The sequence below is a fragment of the Lichenostomus cassidix genome, chromosome 4 (genome assembly GCF_008360975.1).
Source record: "Lichenostomus cassidix isolate B80296 chromosome 4, HeHo_3.0, whole genome shotgun sequence".
Lineage (NCBI taxonomy): Eukaryota > Metazoa > Chordata > Aves > Passeriformes > Meliphagidae > Lichenostomus > Lichenostomus cassidix.
Genome location: NC_139484.1, coordinates 40,006,039 through 40,031,899, shown reverse-complemented (window position 1 = coordinate 40,031,899; position 25,861 = coordinate 40,006,039). Strand labels below are relative to the sequence as shown.

The 25,861-nt window shown below is 37.5% G+C and overlaps 1 protein-coding gene across 4 annotated transcripts in view; it reads left to right on the top strand.

Moving 5' to 3' along the window:
- SORBS2 (sorbin and SH3 domain containing 2) overlaps positions 1-25,861 on the top strand; it is a 205,274-nt gene that overhangs the window by 132,207 nt on the left and 47,206 nt on the right. For 3 of the 4 annotated variants that reach the window (XM_085058783.1, XM_085058784.1, XM_085058786.1), the window contains 8 exons: positions 714-838; positions 1,855-2,472; positions 9,730-10,209; positions 14,545-14,689; positions 17,031-17,206; positions 22,845-22,911; positions 23,734-23,772; positions 24,956-25,139. In XM_085058783.1, the coding sequence (XP_084914909.1) occupies positions 714-838; positions 1,855-2,472; positions 9,730-10,209; positions 14,545-14,689; positions 17,031-17,206; positions 22,845-22,911; positions 23,734-23,772; positions 24,956-25,139 (1,834 nt within the window). The remainder of the gene's footprint in view (positions 1-713; positions 839-1,854; positions 2,473-9,729; positions 10,210-14,544; positions 14,690-17,030; positions 17,207-22,844; positions 22,912-23,733; positions 23,773-24,955; positions 25,140-25,861) is intronic. The other variant, XM_085058785.1, reaches the window with a different exon arrangement.

The window sequence follows — 25,861 nt, the reverse complement described above, 5'->3', positions numbered from 1 at the left end:
TGTGGCACCATTTGTTGGTACTTGCTATTTCCTTTTCAGTGCCTTACTCAGGATTGCAAGTTCTGCCCACCTCACTTGGCAGCCTGATCACATAATGTGTTACTTTTCCCAGCCTCTTACACTATTTTATCTTCAACATCTCCATCTGTGTTTGGCCAACGCTTTGAGGGCATTCCAGGTCTGAGAACAGAGAAAACACATGGTTGGTTAGTTGGAAAGTCGAGGTGTCATTCAGATTTGGGAATAAGATACATTATTGGAACAACTAATTGGATACTGTGGTAAAATTTTGTGAAACTGCCATGACCAACTAACTTTTCATGAGCTGAGATGTTTTTCAAAATCCAACACAGCTATTTAAGTTCGGGAACCTAATCTGAAAGTGACAGACCTTGAGCCTGATTTATACAGGGGCCAAAGCACCAGTATCTCAAAAGGACTCTCACAGTTAAAATCCATAGTCTGTATGAAAGTTGCGGAAAGATGTCAAACTGCCCAATACCAGGACTGTTGTCAATGTTTGAATTTTCTACATTTTAAAGGTCAATATTTTGTCAAGTGGCAGCTTTAGCCATGTTCTTACAACTTCCATGGTAAAACAGCATCATTGTCAGTTGTGTAGTTTGTTTATTAGCTGGTTTGCTATGTTGAGAGCAGTGTAGATTTACTAATCACACCAAAAAAATGGTTTCATTCTTTTTTATTTACAAAAGCTTGGAGATCTTACAATAATGGAAGTAGAGAGACACTGAATGGAGACGCCAGCAGTTCATCTCTTTCAGCAAAAGGTTTTAGGAGCGTACGGCCAAATCTACAGGATAAAAAATCACCAACTCAGGTAAAACTGGACACACCGTGTTTAATGCTGTGCCATTGCTGCAGGGGTTATTCTGGGGGAATAGGGCATATAGGTGGGATACCTCTATGAAATCTTGTCCTGATATCTTCCAGACAGTGTGAATCACCTGTTCATATGGGTCACTTCAAACTGGTTTGCTGCATAGATAAAGTACACTCCACACAGGCTGTATGCCCCCAGGTTAATTACCAGAAATTGCTTTAAATGAGCAAGACAGATAGCTAAATAAAACTAGGTCATACACAAGTAAAAGTTTTCTAGGAGTATTCCCAGACTTCAAAGAGTACTTACTAATAGTTTACACTTGGGAAAATGCACCAGTCATCAAAATATCTGAGAATTAAGATTTATTAATTATGTGGTAGAAAATTCTTCTGCCTGTTTTGCGGAACAATGTAATTAGAGCACACTAAAAACAAAAGCAAACAACAACAAACCAAACAAAGAAAAAACCACCAAAACCAGAAAAAATGCTCGACACTTGGAAAAGTGTTTATCTGTCAAAAAAATACCAACATACCAATTTTAATACTGTCTCTATTACTATTTTAATTCAAAGGTTTAAGAGGCTCTGTGTTTTATGTATGTGTGTTACCTGTGAATAATTGCTTGCTTTCTAAGATCATGGAGTACTTACATATCTGAACGCTTTCACAGCAGTTATTCTTATTCAGTGTAACAATTGTTTTTTAAAAGAAAATGGATGATTTTGGGCTCACTTCTGATCCCTTCTGATCCCACTTTACTCTGAGCAAATGGAACATCTGGCTTTTTAAACAGAAGCTGTACAGCCCTGCAGATGAAAAGGTGGTGGGAACCTGACCAGTTTAGTTGTCCATTGAACTGAGCAATGTTGAGATAAAGTCCTTTGATTTGCTAGTTCCTTTATTTAAATATAAAAGTAAAACTGAACTCTATCTCCTGCTAACATTTGCTTTCTTTCTGTTTCTTCTTCAATGTTATTTTACTGTGTGTGGATGCTTTTGGCAAATAAGGCACCTCTGCCACCTCCTAGAAAAGAAAGTTTTCGGAAAGCAAGAGTAACTAATCACGAGAACGAAATTAATCTCCAGGCAGTAACTGCTGGTCCAGCTAACCACCATCCCATAGATACTGCCTATTTCACTAGTGAGATGTCTGTTCAGGAGACAATGTATTCTCAAATATCTAACACAAGTGTGTCCTATGCACAAAAAATCATTAAACCACTGACCTCAATCTCCAGTGCAGACACAAGCACAGTAGCTGGCATTAGTACTACTCTCCATCAAGGCCAAAGCCAACAGACTCAAAAACGTAAGATATCTACCCTGAAATTAACCCGGACACGTGACCCAGCAAGTAGCATTCCTTGTAATTCACAGCAACAGCTCAAGCCTGGTGAAGAGCCAGTATTTCCACAAAGGCCAGTCTCACCTGCCTGTAACCCCATGCCTGAGATACACACAGCGTCTCTTTCCGTTCAGATAGTTCCCACCCCTGACAATAAAGCAGAGCCTGAAATCCAAGATCATCCACCTAGTATTTCTCCAGACACTTCAAAGATGTCTTCAAAGGATTTGGAACAAAAGTCTACAGTTCTTCCTTCTTCACAGGCTGCAGAATGCCATGTGGTATATTTAATTTTTCCATCTTTTATTTTAGATCTTCATGAATCACTTAATAACCATCTGTTTAGTTATACTTACATTACCAAAGTTAGATCTTGTGTTTTCTGGGTAAAACTACCTGTCACATCCATCAAAACAGAAGTGAGCAAAACCTGAAGGTTTTGGAAGGCTATTGAAAAAAAAAATCTAGCTGACCTGGAAGGCAGACTTCTTTGTTCCTTTGTGAGCACCTTATGGAATGTAAATCCACCATAGGAAATTAGTGTACTCTAGGTGATACATCTGCCTAAGTGGTCTACCTAGAGGAGGTTGCATTAGAGGGTTGTGCTGCCATAGATGCTGGAAGGATCAAGTATGGATAGAAAAGGGGGTGGGTTGGGTTGGGTTGGGTTGGGTTGGGTTGGGTTGGGTTGGGGGGAGCTTAAATGCAGCTCTGTCAGTTTGCTAGGGCCATACGAATACATTTTGTCAGTCAGTGCTTTCTGCAAGGCTGGGCACTGCCATCTCCTATGTACCCTATGCAAATAGCGCTTTTTTAAGAAAACAAGTTGATAAAATCTTGGTCAACAACCTCCACAGTAAACATCACAGGGCACTCAACTTATAAGTCCCTCTGTTTCCTCTATACTTTATGCCTACTGAAATGAAAATTCTTTAACTATACTGATCTCATCTAGGAAAAATGGGAGTATCAGACATGCAGTTTAGGACCAGAGGAGTATGGTTTGTCGCCACTCAGAAACTCACTGATTCAAAATAAGCCTGGGAGCAAGAAAGCAGCAGTGAATACATACTAGGCAAAAGGAAAGCTCTGAATAAACTTTGTCATTTCTACTCTGCTTTACCTAGTCGCATTAGGATTTTTCTATTTAAAAAGTTAATTTTTCTAGTATATCTACCAATATACGAGCTTATCTGTGTTTGAAGTGGAGGTAGAGACAGCTATATGTTTATGCATATCTGCCTCAAAGCTTTGTCTGAGTGAGAATCCTATCATGGCATATTTGTGTTCATCTAGTTCTGCTGTAATCATTGAGGCTACTCTGAAGTGAATATGACACTATTGACAGCCCTATAGTCAACAGTAGTTATACATCTGATTTTCCAGGCTGTGGGTCTTTCAGAGCATCACATTCAGCAAGGTCTCTATTCTGGAAGTCATAAGTATCTGCATTGACAACAGGATAGTTTTAAAGTTGTAATATGTCTGTCTCCCCCTTCAACCCCCAAGTAAAAATTTTGATCAGAACAAAAGCTCTGTGAAATTAGACAGCAACAATCTGCAGTACTCCTTTTGAATTCTCTCAGTTAAAAAATAGGAACACAGAAGGATTAATCACATTTGTCCATCTCTAGACTAGACACAAAACCATTATCTTAAACCTTTCTTTTAGGCTGCATAAAATTTAGAACGTTTTGAGAAAAGCAAGTTGATTTACCCCTTAGAAGAACCAGTCTGCTACTCAGTGATTTTTGTCAGGTAAAGCAAGCCAGTTCAAGCAAGAGCCAGAGTAAAGAATCCATGTCAGAACAGTAAGGAAAGCTGAGCTTCTTGTGGTAGATAGATCTAAAGATTATAGATGACAGGCTTGCAAGTCGTTTAAATATGGACATCAAAGGATACTGTCAGACAGCAGAACAGGTGTAGGTGTGTAGGTGTGGCCAGTACAACTTATGCATCTCTTATCTTTTCACTTATAAATAGTTGCTCACTTTGTTAGAAATTATGCATTATATATGGTCAGATAAATCTAAGTGTCTCTCAAACAGAAAGTATGACAGCTAACAAGGATTAGGGGAAGTACCTTTTTATGATCAGTAATAATACTCAAAGTCTAATCAGAAGGACTAAAATCATTTATCTTCTAGTTACTTTTTTTTTAGAATTTTACAAATCAAAACACATTTTGCAGTTTCTTTTTAATTCAGAGTTGGGTTTAGTTTCACTTCAAGCTGAAAAAAATTCAGAAAAGTATCTGTGGCTTGTTTGGCAATTCTGCACTTACTTTTCTGCCACCTTCTTGGTTTCAGTGTGTAGGAGGCACCATCAGAAATTTGGCAACTGGGTTGCTCTGAATAAAATGAGAAAAATTGCAGCTGATCACAGAGATCATTAAGGAGTATAGCCAGCTTTTCAATCTGTATCCCTTAATGGATCTCTTATCTGCAAAATTCAGCTGATATTTTCCGTGATGTTCAACTTCAAAATAAATTCTAATGAAGGGGTGTATTTGGCATCACAATTGAGTCATGGAGCCAGTGGGTTTTATATCTCTTTGTGAAAATACATACCTAAAACTGGAGTACAAATCAGCATGTGAGGTGGTGTAAAATTTTGCGTCAGGAGAGGACCCAAAAATGAAGATGCCATGAGCTAAAGGTAGAAATAAAAGCTGAAACTATGTGTTTAAAAAGATTTATTTTCTGACTCAGATCTCAGTTTAAAACTTTGTTCTAGCTAATGCCAAATATTATGATACCCTTAGTGCTATATATCATAGTATTTGCAAAGTTCACAATCTCTCTCACACATAGAAAATTAACTTTCAGTATACTATGCAGGATAGTACTTTCATTTTAAAAATTTGTTTAGATCTGGAAGTTCTACAGGACTTTGTATACAAGTTAAAATACTTTTGTACATGCAGCTTATAGGCTGTATGTCAATCTGTGTCCTTGAGGGATCTTCTCAGACTGTAAATTAGGCCTGCCAACAATGTTCAAAGCTGCCACAGAAACTCTCAAAAAACAAATACATTTACAAAGGTGCAAACCTCCCTCTGCATCTGGGTTTATGTATGTGAAGGAGACTGAGATAAGATCAGGTAATCATCACTTCTTAAGAGGTGGTAAATGAGAAATACTGCCCATCTGTGGGTATCTGCATCTAGCCAACATGTACAACTATATTATGTCACAATGTCAGTATGAAAATACACAGCCAAGAGAGCTTGTGTGGTCCAAATTCATGTATCTTGCTTTATTTGTGCTCCTATTTGCACTTCATTTCAGTGGTTATGTGTTGCAACTTGAGTGAGCAGAAGTGTGGTATGACTCACCAAGTGACATTTTGTAAACACTCCTACTCAGAGAAAGGTTAGACCCCTTAAAGTATATATGAAAATAGAAGCATTCAAATTATTCAATATTAGGGTTTTTTGTGTTATTATGGTTTCGAGAGATGCTGCATCTTTGTATCATACTGCAGATACAGGAGAAATAACTGAATCTATTCCAACAGAGAAATTAGTTTTTGTTAGTATGAAACCAATGCAGGTAAATTTTCTTGTCCAAGTTTCTTATAAGAAGTTATAAACTGATGAAGAATTCTGAACTGCATCTTCATTAATAATCACCTGATATTTTTATGTTTATTCTTTTCCTGGGTGTCTTACTGTTTTAGATACCACTCTGTAAAACTGAGGATGTGAAACATTTGTTGTGTTATTTGAATTGCTCAGATGAGTTGAACACTTGACTTAGTCCAAATGTCCTGGGGGAGTAAAACATCTATAGTAGATGTTTATGAAAGTGTTTCTTTTGCCAGCGTTATAGCTATAGCAAAATGCATCAGGAGAAATAAACCTGGAATTAAAAAAATTAAATAAAAAAAATTTTAAATCAATTCATCCAGTAGATTTTCAGGGTCTAGGTATTGACAATACATGGAGTGACATTGAAGGAAGGGAAGACAGGTTTCAGTGTTCTTGGGGACAGATGTGAAGCAAAGAAAATTGAACGCGTAATTTTAATTTTAAGTTCTGCATCACTAATGTTGTTTTAGACAAAGGCTGAACCTCCTTATTACTGAGTTTAGAGCAAGAAGGCTAGGTAGAAAAATGGGCATTGGAATATAATTTGCAGTATTAGTTTGGAGATTTTGAGATCAGCTTTTAACAATTAAAAATAGAGGTATTTTTACCCATTTGTCCAAGTGTATGGGTGTAATTTGATTGTTAACTACTAGACTTTGCTATGTATTAACAAAATTAGTTCATTCACTTACCTCTAAGTCTCCTTATCTGTGTCTTGACTGTTGAAGCAAGGCCAGTACTCTGGTGTCATTAGTAATCTCACATCACTTCCCACATATCTTGCATTGAAACGATAGATGACTGATTTTGAAACCCATACTAGGGTCACCTGTCTGCTTTATGTGAATTGGATAAGAACTGTATTCTTCAGGCCTGACATTTTACTATTTGATGGAAGAGAAGCATTTCAAAGGACCATCAGAAAACTGCACTTCAGACCTTCTATTCACATCAAGACTGATGGCATTTATCTCTGTCTCAAGTGTTGCTCCACAACCCAAGATAGACACATAGTCTAGCTAGTTTTTCATCAGTCTAATTGATTAAGTACTTGTTTGGCATTTAATCTGCCTGACTTCTGCTAGCATTTCTTGTGCTATATCAATAACAAACCTAATCTGAAGCATGCTGAATGGAACCAGTATTAAAAGTTTTCTGGAATGCATTCAGCCTTGTCTTTCTCATATTTTTCACCGTGAAATGCATAAGAAAATACAATTCATGTATGAGAGTTCATGCACAGTGAAAAATATGGATTAGTAGTAGCCAGCTGTATGTTTTTGAGATTACCAACACTCCATGTTTTTTAAGGGGTATAAATCAGTTTTCGAAAATGATGCTGTTTTAAATTACAATTTCAGCCACTCTTTCCCAGAGAGATGGTTATACATATGGCAGAATTGTACAACCAGGCAGAACAGAAGTTCTGCTCTACAAAGCTTAGAAGCTTCATGTTGGGAATCAGTACCTGGAATTTCTGCATTCCATCTGCCTGCATTGTAAGAATGATAACTTTATATTCTTTTTAAGAATTTGGCTTGATAAAATTAGCTATTATTTGCCAAACACAATGAATTAAATTGTTTAAAATCTCAATTTCATTAGCTCTCTGGATGCACCCTGAATATCTGTTCTTGTGTTGTCCATCCCTTCTTTCCACTTCTCAAGCCTCACAAGCAATCATCTCAGTTCAAAGCCAGGTCTGGTTTACTAGATTTCTCAAATCTCAAAAATTACCTGTTATTTTAACAATATAGAAATTAATATCCACATTTTGGTTCAGACATATGTAACTTTTCTTCTGGGGATGCTGAGAGGATATCTAGTCTCAAGAACTTTGGAGCTTCTCTTTGGCTCTGCCTCATAATTGCAGTATGATCTCCTGGTTCCTGTCTTTTGCTGGAGATCTTGGTATGATAATCTAGTGACATAGACAATGGAAATCATCATGATTGATGATTCTGTCTTCCCTTTGTGTGCCTGTGAGGTGAAATTACATTTTTTTATATGTGTATGTAAATGCACACATCTTAAACCCCTGATTTATTATGCTATATAACCATCTTAATTTCTCATTAAATTAATTTTAATAGTGTTTCATTGCTCTTTTGAAGTTTGCATTGTCAAGTCAGTTCTCTAAAAATACCATGTCCTTTTACAGTCATACACAGAGGTAATCTGCTCAGATTTCCTCTATGAAAAGATTAAGTTGGGGAGGGATGTTCAATTGTAGATTTTAAACATTTATGTGAATTAGATTTGGATTTTAAGCTGTTTGACTGAAGTTTCTTCACTGTTTTAACTGCAGATTTTAACAGCAGGTTTTGTCTATTTTTGTGTACCCTAGAGATCCAGTGATGCCAAAGATTTCTTTTGAATAAATTGGAAGAAGTGATAAATATCTGTTCACATACTTAAGATTATTTTCTGCAGTGCTTATTCATAGGGATGGTCCCATTGACCTCAGTGAGGTTATTTGTGTAAATTCTAGTTGATCTCAACAAGAATTATGCAACTGGAACCCCAGTGACCTCTCATAAGTAGCATAATCTGGGTTGTGTTCCAAGTCTTCCATAAGGGCTTTAGTAGATATTTTCAGATTTTGGATTAAAATGCCAAAATGGCATTTTAATCTGATGGCTTGAAACATTTTTTGAATGATTAGAGTTAAAGACATCTGCCTAGTCTAAGCATAGGAAATAACCATATTGCTGATAACAATGTGATACCTATGACTGAATGTTGCTTTTTAAAGTGGTATTTACTACATATGATATCTTACTGTCCTCTGTTTTACATAAATTTAAAACACTCTTTCCCAGCAGCTATTCCAGAGTTCCTCAGCCCTATCAACAGTGAAACCATTCGTGCTGAAGTAGGCAGTATTTTGAATACTTAGGAATTGATTGAAAGCTTGTAGTTAATAGGCAGTATAGGAGGATTTGTGCAGCTGCTTAACAAATATTGGATGCCAACATGCTTTTCATCTTTAGTTCAAAAAGAAGTTGCAGATGCAAAAAGCAAATTGCTGAATTAGTTTAAACTCAGTGTCCCATGACTGATTTGAAATAACAGAACATAAAGCTCATACATTGTGTAGCAGTTTTCAGAAGCACTCTCATGAGACTGCTCCCTTCTACTTTAAGGAACTGTGCTGATTCCAAACAACTAGCATGTGTTTTGTTTCAGTATGTCCTGTTCTTGTGCTCCCAGTCTTTGTTCCTCAGATTTATACCAGTTACCCTAACAATCCTTATGTCTTCTAATGTTAAAAAGACTTCTATGCATACACCTTATAGAGTAGGCTGACAGGGTGCTTCCAGGGTGCTTGGAAATTCTAAGGTCATCCAAATATTTGTATTAGAGAGGCAGTGGAGAAGATGTATTTAGGCACAAGAGGCAAAAAATTCAACCACCTTTTGCTTGCAGATCATATGAGCATTCAATAATAATGTTTCTGTTTAGCTGGCAGTCCTTCCCATCTTTATGTTACAGTTCATTTCAAAATCATACGTGTCCTTGAGGAAAAAAAAGAATAACATTTACAGATATCAGGCTTGCAGGTACATTTTTCCTTTGAAAACAAAATGGACATGACATTCTCTAGCCTCATATTTATGTGAAGTATAAAATAGCATGAACCCTCTCAATGCACAATGGAGATCATTAATATATGCAGTACGTTATGAATATTCATCCTCAGCACACTATGATTTCTGGCATTGCTTCCACTAGTATTTTATGCATTCATTTCTTTCATGTTGTCCTACTCTAATATAGAGTGTGGTTGATTTATTTCCTAATCTTTGTGAATGTGAACTTCCTCGGGTGGATGAAAAGCTTATACTTCTGTAATTCCCCTACACCCAGCAAGAGGCAAAGCGAAAAGTTCTTTATTCATTAAGTAATCTGTTTCTTTTCTTATTTTTTTTCCCTCAAATCTCAGCTTGGAAACCAGAAAGTAACTGCCCCTGTGATGGAGGTAAATGCTTCACAGACACACAGACAAACAGCAACAGAAGCTTCTCCACTGCCTCTTCCTTCTCCTGTGGTACCAGTTAACAGAGCCTTTTTCTCACCAGACAGTGGCACCCATCTAGTACCATATTCCTTGCCAGCGCTTGATGATTTTTTGCCTTCACGCTTTTATAAAACCCCAGCCCTCTCACAGTTTTCATATAAATGCCCATACCTAGCTCCTGACAGTGTTATCCACAGGAACGAAACAGCCTCTGTGAGCACAGACTCTGCCATGAGCGAGTGCTCCTCCCGCACAGTGAGTGAGTCCTCCACAGCCATTCTAGATGAGCTGCAGACTTGTAGCTATGATACTACTGACTGCTCTGAAACACCTTCCCCAACCTTGAGCCAGATGTCTGCTGTGTCAGATGGCACCACCTTAACCAACACTGCTGCCACTTCTCATGTAATTATGCTTCCTTTTTTCCTCCTCCGTTTTGTTCAAACAGGTTGTCAAAGGGGAACAGACTTGGACCTTGTCTGATATCCCATTACACAGACAAGTATTTTGTTAGTGATTTTCCATGGTCACAGTCTGACAGTGTTTTGCAACAGTCGTTTAAAAGAAGGTCATTGGCATAGCAGATTTGGGAGTAGGAAATGATGATAAGGTTGCACAGTTGTGTAGTCAGCTAAGGTGTATCAAACACTTTGCTTAAAATAAAAGAAAATAAATTCAAGAAATACCTGTTCCAAATGCATTAAAAGCAAACATTCCATAGAATTTGAAGAGATGTGTTTAAAATATTGTTAACAATTTACAGGTTTGTGGAGTTTGTAGCCTCTGGACTACCACCATTTTTGATTTACACTGAGATGCAGATTTCAATAATGTTCTTTGTAAATTCATAGTAAATGTTGGCAGTATTTAATGTAGTTTTTTCCTCAGCCATGACCACTGACTGCACAAAACTGGTTTTCTCTCCTCTAACTAACCTTTCCTCTCCTAAGCACAGTTTCTTATAGGGCTGAACTGCATAAATAATCTTGTATTACCCTAGTGTCCTGCTACTTTTCTCTTGTTCAAGTCAAGGGAAAAACCAGTATGCAGTTAGATACTTTATACATACATTCACTTTTCTGTACCTTAGTACACTTATATATGGGTAGAAAGAAGGTATGGAATCTGGGTCAAACCCAGATCACTTCTGATTTCTTTTGAGATTATCCACATGATTAAAATGAGTCAGAACAAAGCCTTCATTTAAATTGAGCAATTCATTGCTGAATTGCAAAACAGAGAGATGTTCTGAATCCAAAGTTTTACTGGGTCACAGCACTGTTCAAACTTTGTTCAAATACTTTAGCATACTGCAATTTTAAAGCCTGAAAAGAGTAAACAGTACATATATTTTTAAAGTTTTGTTTATGTTTCATAAAAATTGTTTCATGCCCAAGATTGCACATAGTCACCTGGAAAGCCAGTGGTGGGTTGCCAATGCTCTGGATGCTGCTAAAAAACAATACTAATAGCAGGCATGTAAAAGCTGCCATTCTTAGCTTCTGTAACGCAGCTCTGAAACCTTTTATTTATTTATTTGTTTATTTATTTATTTATTAAGAATAATTGATCTGAATCTGAACCAGTAATTGTAGCCAGAGATACCATAATCAGTATAGACTGATCAGACACAGTCACTACACAACCATTTACTGGCTATGGGAAGCATGGAACATTTATATTTTCTTGTAGCCTACTTCTAAAATAGCTAACTGTATTTGTTTTCTTTGAGCACCATTTTTTGCAAGCAAAAATGTACAGTTGGTCCTTCTTTCCTTTTTTGGGTTAGTCTCCCAGTAGAAGGCTATGTAATGGGCAGGTCTGACCACCACTTTCTCTTTTAGACGTGGCAGGGATGAGCATAACATTTGTTCACCATTAATAGACAAAGCAAAGCAAAGAAACACCCACCAAAGGGCAAAAATCCCCAAACAGTCCTAAGAGCCCCACAGAAATTAAACTGCTGGCAAAACTCAACTCTGCAGCATACAAAAGTCTTCATCTACTACTCTGTGTAGAGTAGGGCCAGATGGCCATAGATGCATCCATGAAATGACAAAAGAATGGGGAAGATGGTGGCACACACACATATGTTGTCATTGGCTCCACTCCTGTAATGATCTTCATTTTCAAAAGAAATTGCTGTTGATTTTTTAGGTGAAAACCACTGAGAGAATTATAAAAATAGTATAGGTTTGGGCCAGCCAGCACTGTACCTGCATAAGATGTAGCCATTCTTTTAAAGACTTTATATCCACATTGGGGATATTTGTTTATTCATGAGTTTCTTAATGAGACTTAGACAAAAAAGTTTTAAAACAGCTCTTCTAGAAGAAGCAGCAGCATCAGGAAGAGCTGAGTCAAGAAAAATGACAAACATTTGAGGCAAAAGGCAGAGCTAAAGATAAAACTGTGGTCAGTTTTCTTTACCTTTAGTCACAGATTGCAGATTCTTTGAAAAACTGAAGTATGAGAGGGGCAATTCTTATTTGGGCTTATGCTTAGAATTCGAGTTAAAATGAGAGAACAGCTGGTTTTGGAAATTTTTTTTTTCTGGTTCTATTCCAACTATGAACTTTTTCCCTATAAAGTAATTTTTGTGGGTTCTCCTTGTTTATGTAGTTTGAAATTGTGGAATCTAATGGAAACTTAGAAATGGAAGTACACCTTAGATTTTTGCCTCCTCCCAAGTTCTGTGACTGTCATAAGCTTCGAGAATCGATTCTGAGGATTTTAACCTAATTTAGTGTCTTGAGGTCAGGTGAGTGCTGTGCAGCATTCTTTCACAGAACTGCTCAGATGGCCCTGATGGGACTTCTCTCCCTGCCTCAGCAGAGGGAAAGTTAGAAAGCAGCTCCAGTCCCAGATGGATGCCTTCCTCTGTTCTGATTCAGAAATCCAGAGTGCTGCTCTTTCTGATGCTCAGGCAAATTACAGGAACTTTAAACCTGATATCTAGGAGGAAGTGGCTCTACTTGCAGTGGAGGACAGGTTAAGTATACTGGAGAAAAAAAAATTAACAGAGGTTTCTTGGGAAAGGAGCACATTGAAAAATGAGGATTATTTTTCCAGTAAATTGGAAAATAGGTGCATTTTAGTTAAATAGGTTTGGCTTTTTTTCCCATATTGTCTTCTTTTCCCACAAAGAAGATTACCGAGGAAAGCAAGAAAGTCTAATCCATGAATGGGCATCTTAAATAATTTCCCCTCCTTGTAGAATCTGGGAATAAAATTTTCTGGACCTAAAGTATCACATTCTAAGATTGAAATCTCCCAAATTATTCTATGTGAAGGAAAAGCCTTTGAAACTTTGTAAAACTGTCTTTTATAGCTAACCCTATCAACAATGTAAGATGGCTTTGAGAAACAGATTAAATAGCCACCTTTACAGACACTTTGCTCAAAGAGAAAATCATTATAAATGAAGAAATTATAGCTGATCTGAGATCCTCTCTTGACACATTTAGAAACACACCCCTGATGTTATATATGAAAATGCCACATGCACATTTATGACTGATGTCCTTCAACTACTTGTGTGGGTCCTGTTTTCATGATATTGTGTACTACTTAGTGTAAGTCCCTTACTGTCTAACTGACCCATTTGGTAGAGTCCTTCTCAGGAACACCTCAATCAACACCTTCAAATCACATCAGTAATCTCCAAAATACAAATGTATACAGAAGGTCATGAATGATTTTTTATTTGTCAAAATAATATGGATTTTGATATGTTCTTATTTATGGTTTGCTGCTTCACATAGTTTCTTGTTTACATTTGCAGCATACTTTAGTTCATTTGTTATATAAAATTGGACAAAGTTTGTAGTTCTAATTCAGATTTGAAGAAAAGTTATGCATTAAAGGAGATGTTGCAGACTGCTTCCTTTCCTTTTCTGCTGAAATATTCACTACCCTCTTATTTCATTCAGTGCTTTCTCAGTATCTCAGTTTTGATTCTTTCAGTACTCCCCTAAAAGTGATACAACCCAGATGCAGGGATTCTAAACCTGAGAGGAGATAGTTTTCTCTCATTAAGTACCTCTAGCTACTAAAGCCTAAATGGCTTCGGGTGCTTGGTGCTTTATTGCCAGTTTGCTTACCTCTCCCATTTTTATTTTGTTCTGTCGTTCTTGGGTTGTTGGTTTTTTTAATTGGTGCCATTTATTTTTATTGTGATAGATTACATATCAGCATCCCACAGTCACTCCAGCTGGCTTTCATTTTTTAAAGAAATTTTCACTGTCTCTTTTAAACTAGTCTAATGAGACCTTTCCCTTCAGTCTGCACAGAAGTTCCCATTAATATCAGTGGTATTGAGCATGTGCACTAAGGGAATATGGCTCTCGGTGTGAGGGATCTGTGGCAGACAGCATTTGTCACACCATGTTAGGAACTTCTACTGCCATCTTCATCTCCTATTGCTGTCAGACATCTGCAAACCTTATTTGTGCCATCTTCATTGCCTTGAATGTGATCTTTCTGTCACCTTCCCATGACAGCGTGCGTCACAGACAGCACACACAAGGACAGAAGAGGGGTGGTACAAGGTATAGAAGAACACATTCTGCTCCCTTTGTGCTAAGTTTTGTGTTTCAGTGAATGCAGATGCCATTCTGGCTGTGTACCTGACAACTGGTAATTGTTGCGTGGATGACAGTCTTGCATTGCTCTTTCTTTGGGATGGCAGTCGGAGAGCTTTGTGTGTAGTTTAATGGGATATTGTTTTGTCTCTCTCAGGCTCAGATCACAGTGAATGGGAATTCTGGCACTCCTGCCAGCCCAGTGAGTCACTTTCAAAGGCCTTTTTCCCCTTCTTCAGCCTACCCTCCACCAGCTTCACTCAATTCCAACATTGTTATCATGCAGCATGGCAGGATGATGGGTAAGCCTCACACAGAATGTTGGCTTTATACATTACATGACATATTCTGATTCATGTGGCAAAGACTGCAAACCATTGCAGAGTGCCTCATGTCCATAATGAAGGTATTGTCTATTCATCTACCTTGGGAAGTAAATGCAAAAAATTATTACCATTTATTGTTAGGTACAGTAGTGATCCTTAACTGGAGTTGCTATTAAGTTTTATTACTCAGGTGTGTGAGCTAACCTTTTGCCAGTTTTCTACTAGCTTTACCAAGGGAAGGGTATCTATCAAAACAGCTCAACCTGTGCAGCCCCTTCAGATTTTGCCCTAAGAACCCAAGGGTCAACTTTGTACTTTACTCCTCCCCACAACTTCCAGAATTCTTCAGCAAAAATACTGTCAACAAAGGGAGGGCTCTGGGCTTTTAAATACTTAAAGCCACATCAATCTAAAATTTGCTCATGGTTTTTTTTGGGCATGTTCAATTTAAAAATTAAACACAAACCAAATATTATCAGTCTTAGAGAGGCTTCTTGCCAGTATAATTCTGTTTTGCCAAAAGAAGAATTTGCTTGCTGCTTTTTCTACCAGTGTTTTGCATAATGAGATAAGATTATACATGGAAAATAACTTGAATGTGATCCCAGAGTATACATTTTTTTGTGCTTGCAGGGAAATAAGGTGACATTTCTTGCTCTGAGACTTACATCTTAGGCAAATCCTGCTGTCATCGTAGTGATAAGTACAAAAACTATATACATGGGTTTTTCCATATCCCAGAATTCTAGATTTTTTTTGATTGCTCCCAGTTTGCTGATCTAAAGGCCTATCAATACTGGTTTGAATGTACCTAAAATATATATTTTCCCTTGACTTTCATTCTTATACGATGCTGAAGTTCAGTGTTCCACAGTAACAGCCTGATTTAATTCTCTTTGCTCATGTAAAAATCCCCCTGATGGCCTCAGTTTAAGGCCTATGAAGAATGAAGGATCAAATCCAAAATGTTTTCTATATTTAACATCATGCATTTTGGGAAAAAGTTCCAAATATTCAGACGTTTGCCACACAGAGTTGCCCCTCGCCATATATGTGTAGCACTGAATTATTTACAGAATTTCAGACTTGAGTAAACAGCTGAAACAGCCATGCCAAATCCAGTGCTGCAGTGGGAGCAAGCAGATATATTCAAATTAAAATTAGAGCCTTCAGTCACCAGAGCTCCTTTTGCAGAGTCATATTGCAATTCATATATTTTTCTTCAGGATAATCAGTGGCTGTTAATGACGCATGAAAGTCAATTCTAATTGTCACCATTAGTGTTAGAATATATACTTTCACTCCCAGCATTCATTTATCCTGCAGTGGAAATGTCTCACTGTACCTGCACTTGCAAAATTGAGGCTTTGTCACAGCAGCCCAGTAATTTGCTGAAACCTGCTGCCTGAAGGAGTAGAGCTCTTTTCCCTGTATACAGGAAAGGGTGTGTTGTCTGCAGAAGTACAAATTTTCATGTCACCTCCCAGCACTGAGGTGGTTTTTGTTAAGTAAAGTACTCTGCATTTTAGAAGGAAATGGTAATAGTGATGTATAAATTTCATTAATTATAAAGGAAGTTTTGTGGCGGAAGGGTAGAAATACTGCAAGTCACTACAAACCAGCAGCAGCATGCACACTTCACCTGAATTACTGTAGGTGAATCACCAGATTGTCTACAGGTGCCAAGTTATTGAAGACCATTTTTATGGATTATGTGTAGAGTCACATAAACACACTGTAAGGGAAGAACATTGTATGTCAGAATTTGATTCTTAAAAATATTCATGCATCAAAAGTTCATGTTTCTAAGCACATACCACGTAAGTTTTTGCGCAAGGTTGCTTGCTGTGCTTACAGAACCGTAATTTTTTATAGTTTGCTAGACTTGGGGGGTGGAAGTTTTGAAATTATTTCCAAGGATGGTTTCCAAGGAATGGGTAGAAAAGGTGCAAGAGTTTGATTTATAGGAGAAAGGCTGCTGCACCTCTCTCAATAGATTTTGCTGTGTTTGTGGGGTTTTTTTTCTCTTTTTGTGAGCAAGGTGTTGTGAAAAATTACTTTTACTCTAATGAGTAGAAGTTTAATGGCTTGTCTGGTCTTTAAATAAGTTCTGAGTTTAATGGCTTGTCTGGACCTTAAATAAGTCTATAATTCGGCTAATGTAACATTGAGTAAAGCCCTAGTTAAGGTGATATTCTTTTTAAAGTAATATATATGTATGTGATTAAGATTGTCAGTTTTTGTAGAGCATACTGAAATGGGGCAGCGTTATGATTATTGTGTCATTACACGATATTCTGTCATGTTATCTTTACAGAGTCCACAGAGACATACTCACAGCATGTTCAGAATGTTGGCAGCACCACCACCACCAGTACAATACCAATCTGTAGATCCTCAGAAGAAGAAAAAAAAATTACAGTAATTAAAGCTCCACATTATGCAGGGATTGGCCCGGTAGATGAATCTGGAATCCCTACAGCAATTAGAACGGTAGGAAATTCTGGGAAATCTGTGTATGAACTCAAACAATGAACTGATTGTTGTTAATGGGTTTTTCACATTCTTCTACTCTTATATAATGTGGAATACAGTGTGCGTAATCAAGCGACCTCATGAATATAATATTGTGTGTTGACGAAAAGGAGAGTGCTGATGGGAGCATAATTGGGCAACCTCATGTTTCTAGTTTTAATTAGAAGTAGCCAAAATTTTGTGTCTTTCTTGTATCTCTTGTAGTTCTTGCCATTTGGAGGTGCACAGTGATTGCATTTGGCTTATTTCTAAAATAAAGTTTATGCATATTATATATATGTGTTTGCAAGTGTGCAGATATTCATATCTGCAAGTGTGTGTGTGTGTGTGTGTGTAAAAATCTTATGCTTTTGCATTTCTTGGGGTGGTGGGTCTCATGTCATCAGGGTAGTGTAGAAATGCGAAGTTCTGATAGTAATCTGAGGGAGTAGCATTTTTGTGGAAGTGCAGTAAATAATCACTGTCCCCTTGACTGACACATGAACGAATAGCTTGGGAGCCCTTTCATTGTGACCAGCCCAGTTTTGATCATCTGCTGCTGGTCACTGCTTGAGTGGTCCCAGGATGTCAAACTGAAGAGTTTTGTTTTCACTATGCTGAAGCATTCTTTCCACTCTGCTGTCAGGGCAGCCTCTTCTGGCTGCTCCAGAGAGCACAGTGGCAGCTGCACTAGGTCTGCAAAGGCAGCACTTACTGGCCTTCCCAGCCAGAGAAGAACTGCTGTGCTGGACGGAGAAAGTGAGAAGAGTGGGAGCCAGGATGAAAGCAGCAGAACCCTTGCAGGTGAAGTCTTAGTGAGGTGCAGGGATGTAGCAGCTGTTGGATGTATCCTGTCTGCCAGTATTGACATATGGGGCTGTGTTGTATTGCCAAGAACTGCTTCAAAGGATTGAAAAATTGGGGGGGAAATCACGAATTGATGGAGAAAATCAATAGGAAAAAATCAGAACAAGTGGTAAGATGGGGAGAATTTTTATAAGGGGGGGGGAGACTCTAGCATTTCTTGCTTTATTTTAGACATAAAAAAGTAATGTGATCAGAATCTCTTAAAAATTAAGACATTTCTTCACAGCAATGCATTAGCTTCCTGCCCTCTTTTTAAGTAAATAGTCCCTATGCTTTATATTGGATATAGTAATTGATTTTGTGCTTTTTTTAGTAGCAGATTGTTCTAATAGGGTGCATATCAGTTATATGAGATTATAACAGAAATCCCCCTTAAGTGTGCCTAATGAAGCTGGCAATCTGCCAGAATATATTTAACTTTCAGGTTGTATGAGCTGAGTCTCTGAGATTTTCTCCTAAAAACACAATACAGTTTGAATTAGGACATTTTTCTGCTGGTTTTGATCTGGTTTTTGTTATGTTTCAATTTCAAGAACTCTTATAGCCTGTAATGTTAGTATTACAGAAATAATTCTCACTATGAGATACAAGTTAAAAGTTTATGCATGTGTGTGTGTGTATGTCTGATATGCCATTTGTGTCCTTATTTTGCCTCCTTAAGACATAGCTGATAGTAAAATTTTTTTCAAGATACTGATTTTAGATTACTTTTCAAGTGTGCACGCAAGTGTATTTGAGCCCTGTGTACCCCAGCTGTGCAAGAACAAAGTTGGTATTGTTGTCAGCAAAAGACTCAAATATGCTGCACCTTGCAAAAGTGCTAAAACTGCATTTTCCATTAATAGTAGATGGTAGGGTATATCACCTTCCCTTTCTCCAAGGTCAGTAATCAATCCAAATAGGAATCTTCTCCCGGAAAGTTTAGCCTCAATCCATCTGAAGAGAGAAGTTTTCAAATTAGTTCAATTTATCATTGCATGTAAAGTTTAAAAGTTTCTTATTCTTCCATCTTTGTGAAAATGGCAACAGTCTATAAAAAAAGTGATAAATGAAGATTCATGGGTGATAGGTAATATACACACTGTGTTCCAAAATGCTGTTCTACTCGAAGTTAAGGCTGACAATAAGAACTCAGGAGTATCTCTGTTCCAGATTTTGAGTGCTTTTCAGGAGTAGGGAGGTTGTGCAAGATGTGGTTGTCTTCTCCAAGCATGTCTTTACTCTCAGAATATGGTTTGTGACAGCTGTTTAGCCAAGGAAAACAGAATGATGTTCTCTTCTTTCCATTCCTGTTAACCCATTCTGTCCCAGGCTTCTGAGAAGGGAAGGACTCCTATAAAGCTTTTGATTCACTCAGAACCCCCATCCCATATTAACACGTTCCTTCTATGCCACTTCAACTCCTTCTAGCTCTGGGAGATTCAAGTCTAAAAATTCAGATCATTGTTAAGTTCTGCCTTTGTGCCAAGCCCTGCCCAAATTCCAAGTAACTGAAATTAAAATTCAGTTAAATTTTAATTTAAAATTCCAAGAAACTGAAATTGAAGTCTCTGAAAAAGAGAGGGTAAAATTCTGTTCACACAGAAAAGCATTCAGTCAAATACAGCACCATTTATCACCAAAGGGACTTGGGAAAGGTGAAAACATTCATGAAAAGCAGTAAGACTGCACTGTTTTAGTCTATTCAAAATGATTGCTTTATATTTTATTATCAGAATTAATCTGTAGGCTGAAAAGACCTCTACTTAGTAAGAATGAAAAAAAAAAAATCAAGTCCTACTACATTTCTTTTCCATACTTAGCATTGTAATATTTCAGCTTGAAAAAAAATAACCCCCCAAAAAAACAGTTCCACTGAAAGTCACAGAATCACAGAATATTCTGAGATGGAAGGGACACACAAGGATCATCGAGTCCAGCTCTCAACTGAATGGCCTATATGGGGATCCAAGCATTATTAGTACCCTGCTCTCACCAACTGAGCTAATTTCAGGGTTGTAGAGGCCTCCTTTAATTGCATACTTCCTGATGGATGATTGCATTACTGCAGTGATAATGGACTCTCCTAAGAAGCAATTGCAGTTCCTTCTTATGTCCTCTTCATGCTATTTGGCTGATTGCTTTTTCACATGTGATGATACCATGGTTCCAACATTTAATTGCATCAGCTATATTATATGTAAAGCTGTATGGCATCTGAATGGCTTGGTGCATTGTGAATACTGTTAATTCCTCAAACAATGCTGGTGTGTGGGATTCGTGAATATAAATTGAGAAAATGTATTTCAAAACTAATGTATTCTATTTCTTAGCTAATCCTATCTGGTTTATAACTTAAAGCCAAATTATTGGCTGAGGCCTGAAACCCCTAGGAGGGGATAGGGGAGATGATGAGAGAAAGAAACATTCAAATGTCCAGAAAGATTTTGGGAGACCTTCTTCTCTAGTCACATGGGAGCTTCTCCATTCCTGATCTCTATGTGGGAGCTTCCTGTGACTTTGTGAAGGACCTGACAATGCTTGACAAACAGTAGGAACATAGCAGTAGAGTTTATTCATTATTTGCAGTTTGTTCACCCACCACTGGTTGGAAGACTCTTCTTGGCTCAATACAACTAGAAAGGCTGTTGCAATATCATGGGACTGTTGCAGGTTTCTGTTGCTGTGGGAAATGAGGACAAGCAGCAAGGTTATGCCCATCAGTGTGAATTCCCTCAGATCTCCTGGACTTCCTTGTAAACTTTTGAGCATATATGCTCCTGGAGCACCAGACAGCACACTTGTTTCAAATCCAGTTAAATTACTCTAACAGAGTTCCACCTGTCTAGATATTAATATCTTTAGGGAAACAATGTTAAAATGACACAAATCTGCTTCTGAATAAATTATTCTTGGCAGAACTCAACAGTATTGGTAGATGGGGGAAGGGACCTATCTTGAGACAAAACTGAATCTCCTTTACCTCTATCTTGCAAGCAGGTCTAGGTAAAAAGTATAACTCTCTGCTGAATTTTTTTTTTTGCCCAGGAGATCCCCAAGTTCTTCAACTGACTGTCAGCTCTTCTTTTAAACATTATTCTAATATGATGTGGTAGCAATTTTATGAGAACTCATGATGAGTCCTCAAAATACAGGGGCATTTCTGCCTAGTCCCCTACCGTAAGAGCTCACCATTGTAAACAAAACATATTCTTTATTTACAGAAACTGTAACAAGTAATCATGGCAAAACTATGATTTAGTAAATATGGCAGTGAACACACTCTGTCCAGTTTTCTGTTGGGAAGAATTTGTAGATTTTCATTTTGTGGTAAAGAGGAGTAAGCAAAGTGATAGCAAGTTTTGTATTAGCTAGTGCAAGACAATGCACTTCAAGAGGGGTCCTTTGAATTATTCCTGTGTACCATGAGGTTTGGTGTGGCTAGCACAGGTCTTTCCCATGAGAATTCCTTTTGTGTTTTATAAATAAAGATAAAGTTTGGATGTTATTAAAAACAGTGTCCCAGGATCTGGACGGTGCAGACCTGGCCAATCAGGCCTAGGGGGAGGTTTCTGACTGACCAATCTGGGTGACGTTTGAAAACTCTATATATATGATGAAATCAAAACAATAAAGGTCCTTTCCTTCTTGCCACTGAGAACTGGGTTCTTTTCTCTGCTAGCGGCTCAACAGCGACAGTTTGGAGATAATTTTTTTTGGTTGCTCAGAGAAGCTGTGGATGCCCCATCCCTGGAGGTATACAAGGCCACATTGGATGGTGCTCTGAGCAACCTGGCCTGGTGAAAGCTGTCCCTGTCCATGGGAGGGATATTAGAACTTGATAATCTTTAAAGTCTCTTTCAACCCAGGCCATTCCATGATTTTCTGCATTAAAACTTCTGGTTTTCTGACTACTGTGGGATTAGTAAAATTTTAGCACCTAAGAATAATACTGATAACAGGTTCACCTTTGTGTTAAATCCTTTTCTGAAATATTATCATCCTACCTCAATGCAAATTGCAGCAAAAGAGAAAATGCAGAAGGGTAAGAGATAAAAAGAAGAACAAGCAGGTGTTGATATGAGCAGTTTGGGAACCTTGGGATTGCTTAGTTTGCAAAAGTAAGGATAAATATCATTTAATGAGTGATTATTGAAAGGTATATTGTATTCACTTTTATCAAAACAGAAATATAAGTTAAAACTAGGTTCTCTGGAAAGCGCATTTAAAATTAGTAAAAGCAGTACTTTTTGTTTAAAATCCAAATATTAACTTTGAAATATAATGTAGTCTTAGTTCTTTTCTCTGTAGTATTCCAAAGCTTTTCTGCATGATTTAACAATTACATTTTGAAAGTAATTTAAGCTGGAAATTGCCAGGAGGTCAAAAGATGCTCTTCTTACGTGCTTGTAATCATAACTGCTGAGGTGTTTCTATTTTCCTGTAAAGAATCTAGCATTTATCATTGTCGGATATAGGGCACTAAGATGATAAACTGTTGATCTGGCACTAATTCCTATGTTCTGAACCATTGTACCCTCCCAAGATCAGAGTCCAAGACTGACTCAATTTTCAGTGTCTTCCAGAATTTGTTACAGGAATTCCTTGATGAAATGAATAAGTAAATTCAAAATACATGAAAATTACTATATTAAATAGGGAATAAAATATAATAGACTTTTTGTCCAGGGTAACATTAAATGTCTGATCCGATCTGTACACAAAGGTATTTTTATTTTGTCATTAATTGGTTAAACTGTATTTTCTTTAGACAGTTGACAGGCCAAAGGATTGGTACAAGACCATGTTCAAGCAAATCCATATGGTTCATAAGCCTGGTGAGTATGTCTTTGTCTCCTCATGTCCAGTTTGAGGGATGAGAGATTGTCTACTGTAAATCTCCTACCATCTGTACTGCCTTTCTTTCAGAGAACTCAAGTGTTAGAACAGCATGGGCTACTAATCAGGCTGGTTTAAAGGATAAATCTTGTTCCAAAAATGAATTGTTTTCATGGAATATCTTACTTGGTTTTGCTGAAATGCAGCTTTGGTGGCATTGCTAGCTTTAGAGTTAATGTCCTTTATGATTGTCATCAAGGATGTCAGGAAACTATAAATGGCAATTATGCTCATTACACCTCCAGAAGGAAGGAGACTTTACCACATCTGAAGTATAGCTAACATTCAGTATGGTCACACAGAATGTTAGTGGGAGAACAAGAAATGTAGGCAGGAGAATGTTGGCTTAAAAGATCTATTTTGAACACTAGTCACACAGTAGATATTTAGGGTTGCCTTTTATGATAGGAACAACAACTTAACAGTCTGTAGCAGAGGAAAGCTGACAAAAGGAAGAAATTGAGCTTGTGGAAGGGAAAAGAACAGGCAAAAATAATTTGCAATTTGGTGCTAACTTCGTGAGTATGTAACATGAGTGACATGACCAGAAGATACCATTTTAACAATAAGATAGCCAAAACAGCCTATAGTAAGTATAATGGAAAGACAGAATCTTCCAAAAGCACCTGTGAGATGAGGAAAAGAAATACAGTGCTTGATTGCCTACCAATCTTCTGTTTGTATTTGCAAAAACAAAGCTGAATTTCTGTAATGAACTGGCATGTATGGCACTACTGTAACATATGTATTTCTTTTTGTAGATGACGACACAGACTTGTATAATACTGCATATTATACTGGTAGGAATTATTCCCTATTCAAAGTGATGCTTTTGTCAATGTCAGCAAGTGATGGGGTAGTTAACTCTTCACGCTCGCTTTTGTAATGCTTGTAGAGACACTTTTATTGTCTTGTTTTATGTCAGTTGTTCATTCCTTTTCCCCCAAATGAAACAAGTTTAATTTTAGTTTCATTCTTACTACAGAAATGAGTTGCAGCTGTGGGCCTCTTACTGCAGAGGGAATACACTGTAACACTGTAATTTCTTGATTACATTGCATTTATTTTCACTAGTGATTGTGAGTAACGCAGCCTTTGCTTATGGAAATGAAAAGGGAGCTACTGTGCGAAAATGAAAATACCAATTACTGACATGGAAAGACAAAAATAATGTACTGAAAACACCTTAAAATATGCAGCAAGAGTGCCTAATAAAACTGATTCACAACCTTGTCCATTTTTGCTATAGGCACTTGTGGTGATGTTATTTAGCTGCAAGGAAAGATATATTCATCTAAGATATGTAATCATTGCATCTTTAAGAAGTTTATACCCATATGGTAAAATTATTTGTGAAAAAAGCAAAAATGAAAGCACAAATAGACTGTGTGCAACAAAGCCAGCAAGTCTTATCCAAAAATACCATTCAAAATTTTTCCATTTCAGTTTTTGTTGCATTAGACGTGTTCTCTATTGTGCCTTTTTCTGTGCTGGTGAGAGGATTTGTTGTGGGTCAGTGGTTTGACATCTCTTTGTACTCTTGTGATCCTCTTCAAGATATGCTATTGCCTCATCATCACAAACTAACTAATTATTAAAGCAATGAAAAAAGGTGTGTTTCCTGCCTCTGTCTTCTGAACATAGAACAACTAAGTGACAGGATGAGCCTGAAGATTAATTGCAGGCTGCCATTACCAGCTGTGATGGATTTATACACCCATTAACTTCTCCATCAAATTAATAATTTATTTATTTTAATTATACTGCACTTTATCTATGTGTTTGTAATTTTGTGCAAAAATATATAAAATGTTTTCTAATAAGCTGCATAATACACAGCAATGTACTTTTAAATGTGCATTTACATATTTTTGTAACCTTGCTGTTTTATTGAGTTACTGTGGGTTCTTGTAGCATTCCATACTGTGTTTTTTTAAGACTTATTCTCATGCTGTGACTGTTTCTGGTTTTGTTTTATATTAGGTAGCTACAGTCCATCCTTCTCTGCTCAGGCACACCCAGCTGCAAAGACACAGACATACAGACCACTGTCCAAAAGTGCTTCTGACAGTGGCTCCGATGCCTTTAAGGTCTCGTCCCCTTTGCCACCCCATGTGCCACCTCCAGTACCACCACATCGCATGAGGCAAAGGTCTACCCCAGAAAAGTAAGTTAGTGCATTTCAGAAATGTGTTCTTGCTAAGTGCAGTATTCCAATATTGCAGAATATAACAAAGGATGAAATAGCAGCTGTAGAATAATATGACTTCAAGGGCTTTATTCAGGGCCAGTCAGGTGATGAGGGGTGATCTTTGCCAGGAGTTGAGGGCATCATGCATGATGCTGTCATTTCTTCAGAGTCCTAAAGAAGTGTGTGTTCTTATTCATGATGCAACCATGAGCATTAAGGATTTTATTCTCATTGAGGGGATTGCCCTGCTTGTTGTGTTTCAGAACATTCCATGCTCTAGGAGCTGTCTTCAATAGTTAGTCTCTGAGTAGGGAAGGCCATTTATTGTGTCCAGCAGCAAAGAGAAGGGATCAAAAAGATGATGTAATTCAAAATCCAAGGAAGAGCAAAACTGTATAACAGTGTATCAGTCAGCTCACATTTCCCCAGAGCTCAGAAGTGTGTTATATCCCCATTTTTTCCTATCTCCATTTTTGTAGACAAAGACAGTGTTTACAGATTAAAGGGGCATTTCAAATATCTCATGGTTTTCTATCAAAATTTTCTGCACAAAACCAGGTCCCAGTGGTTAGAGTCCAGTCTGAAAAAACTTATTAATGAATACCTCAGGAAAGAAATGCTTATCCTTTTGATAAAACCATGCAAGAGACCTGCACACAAACTCTATTGACTTCAGCATATCTATAGGTACTAGTTCA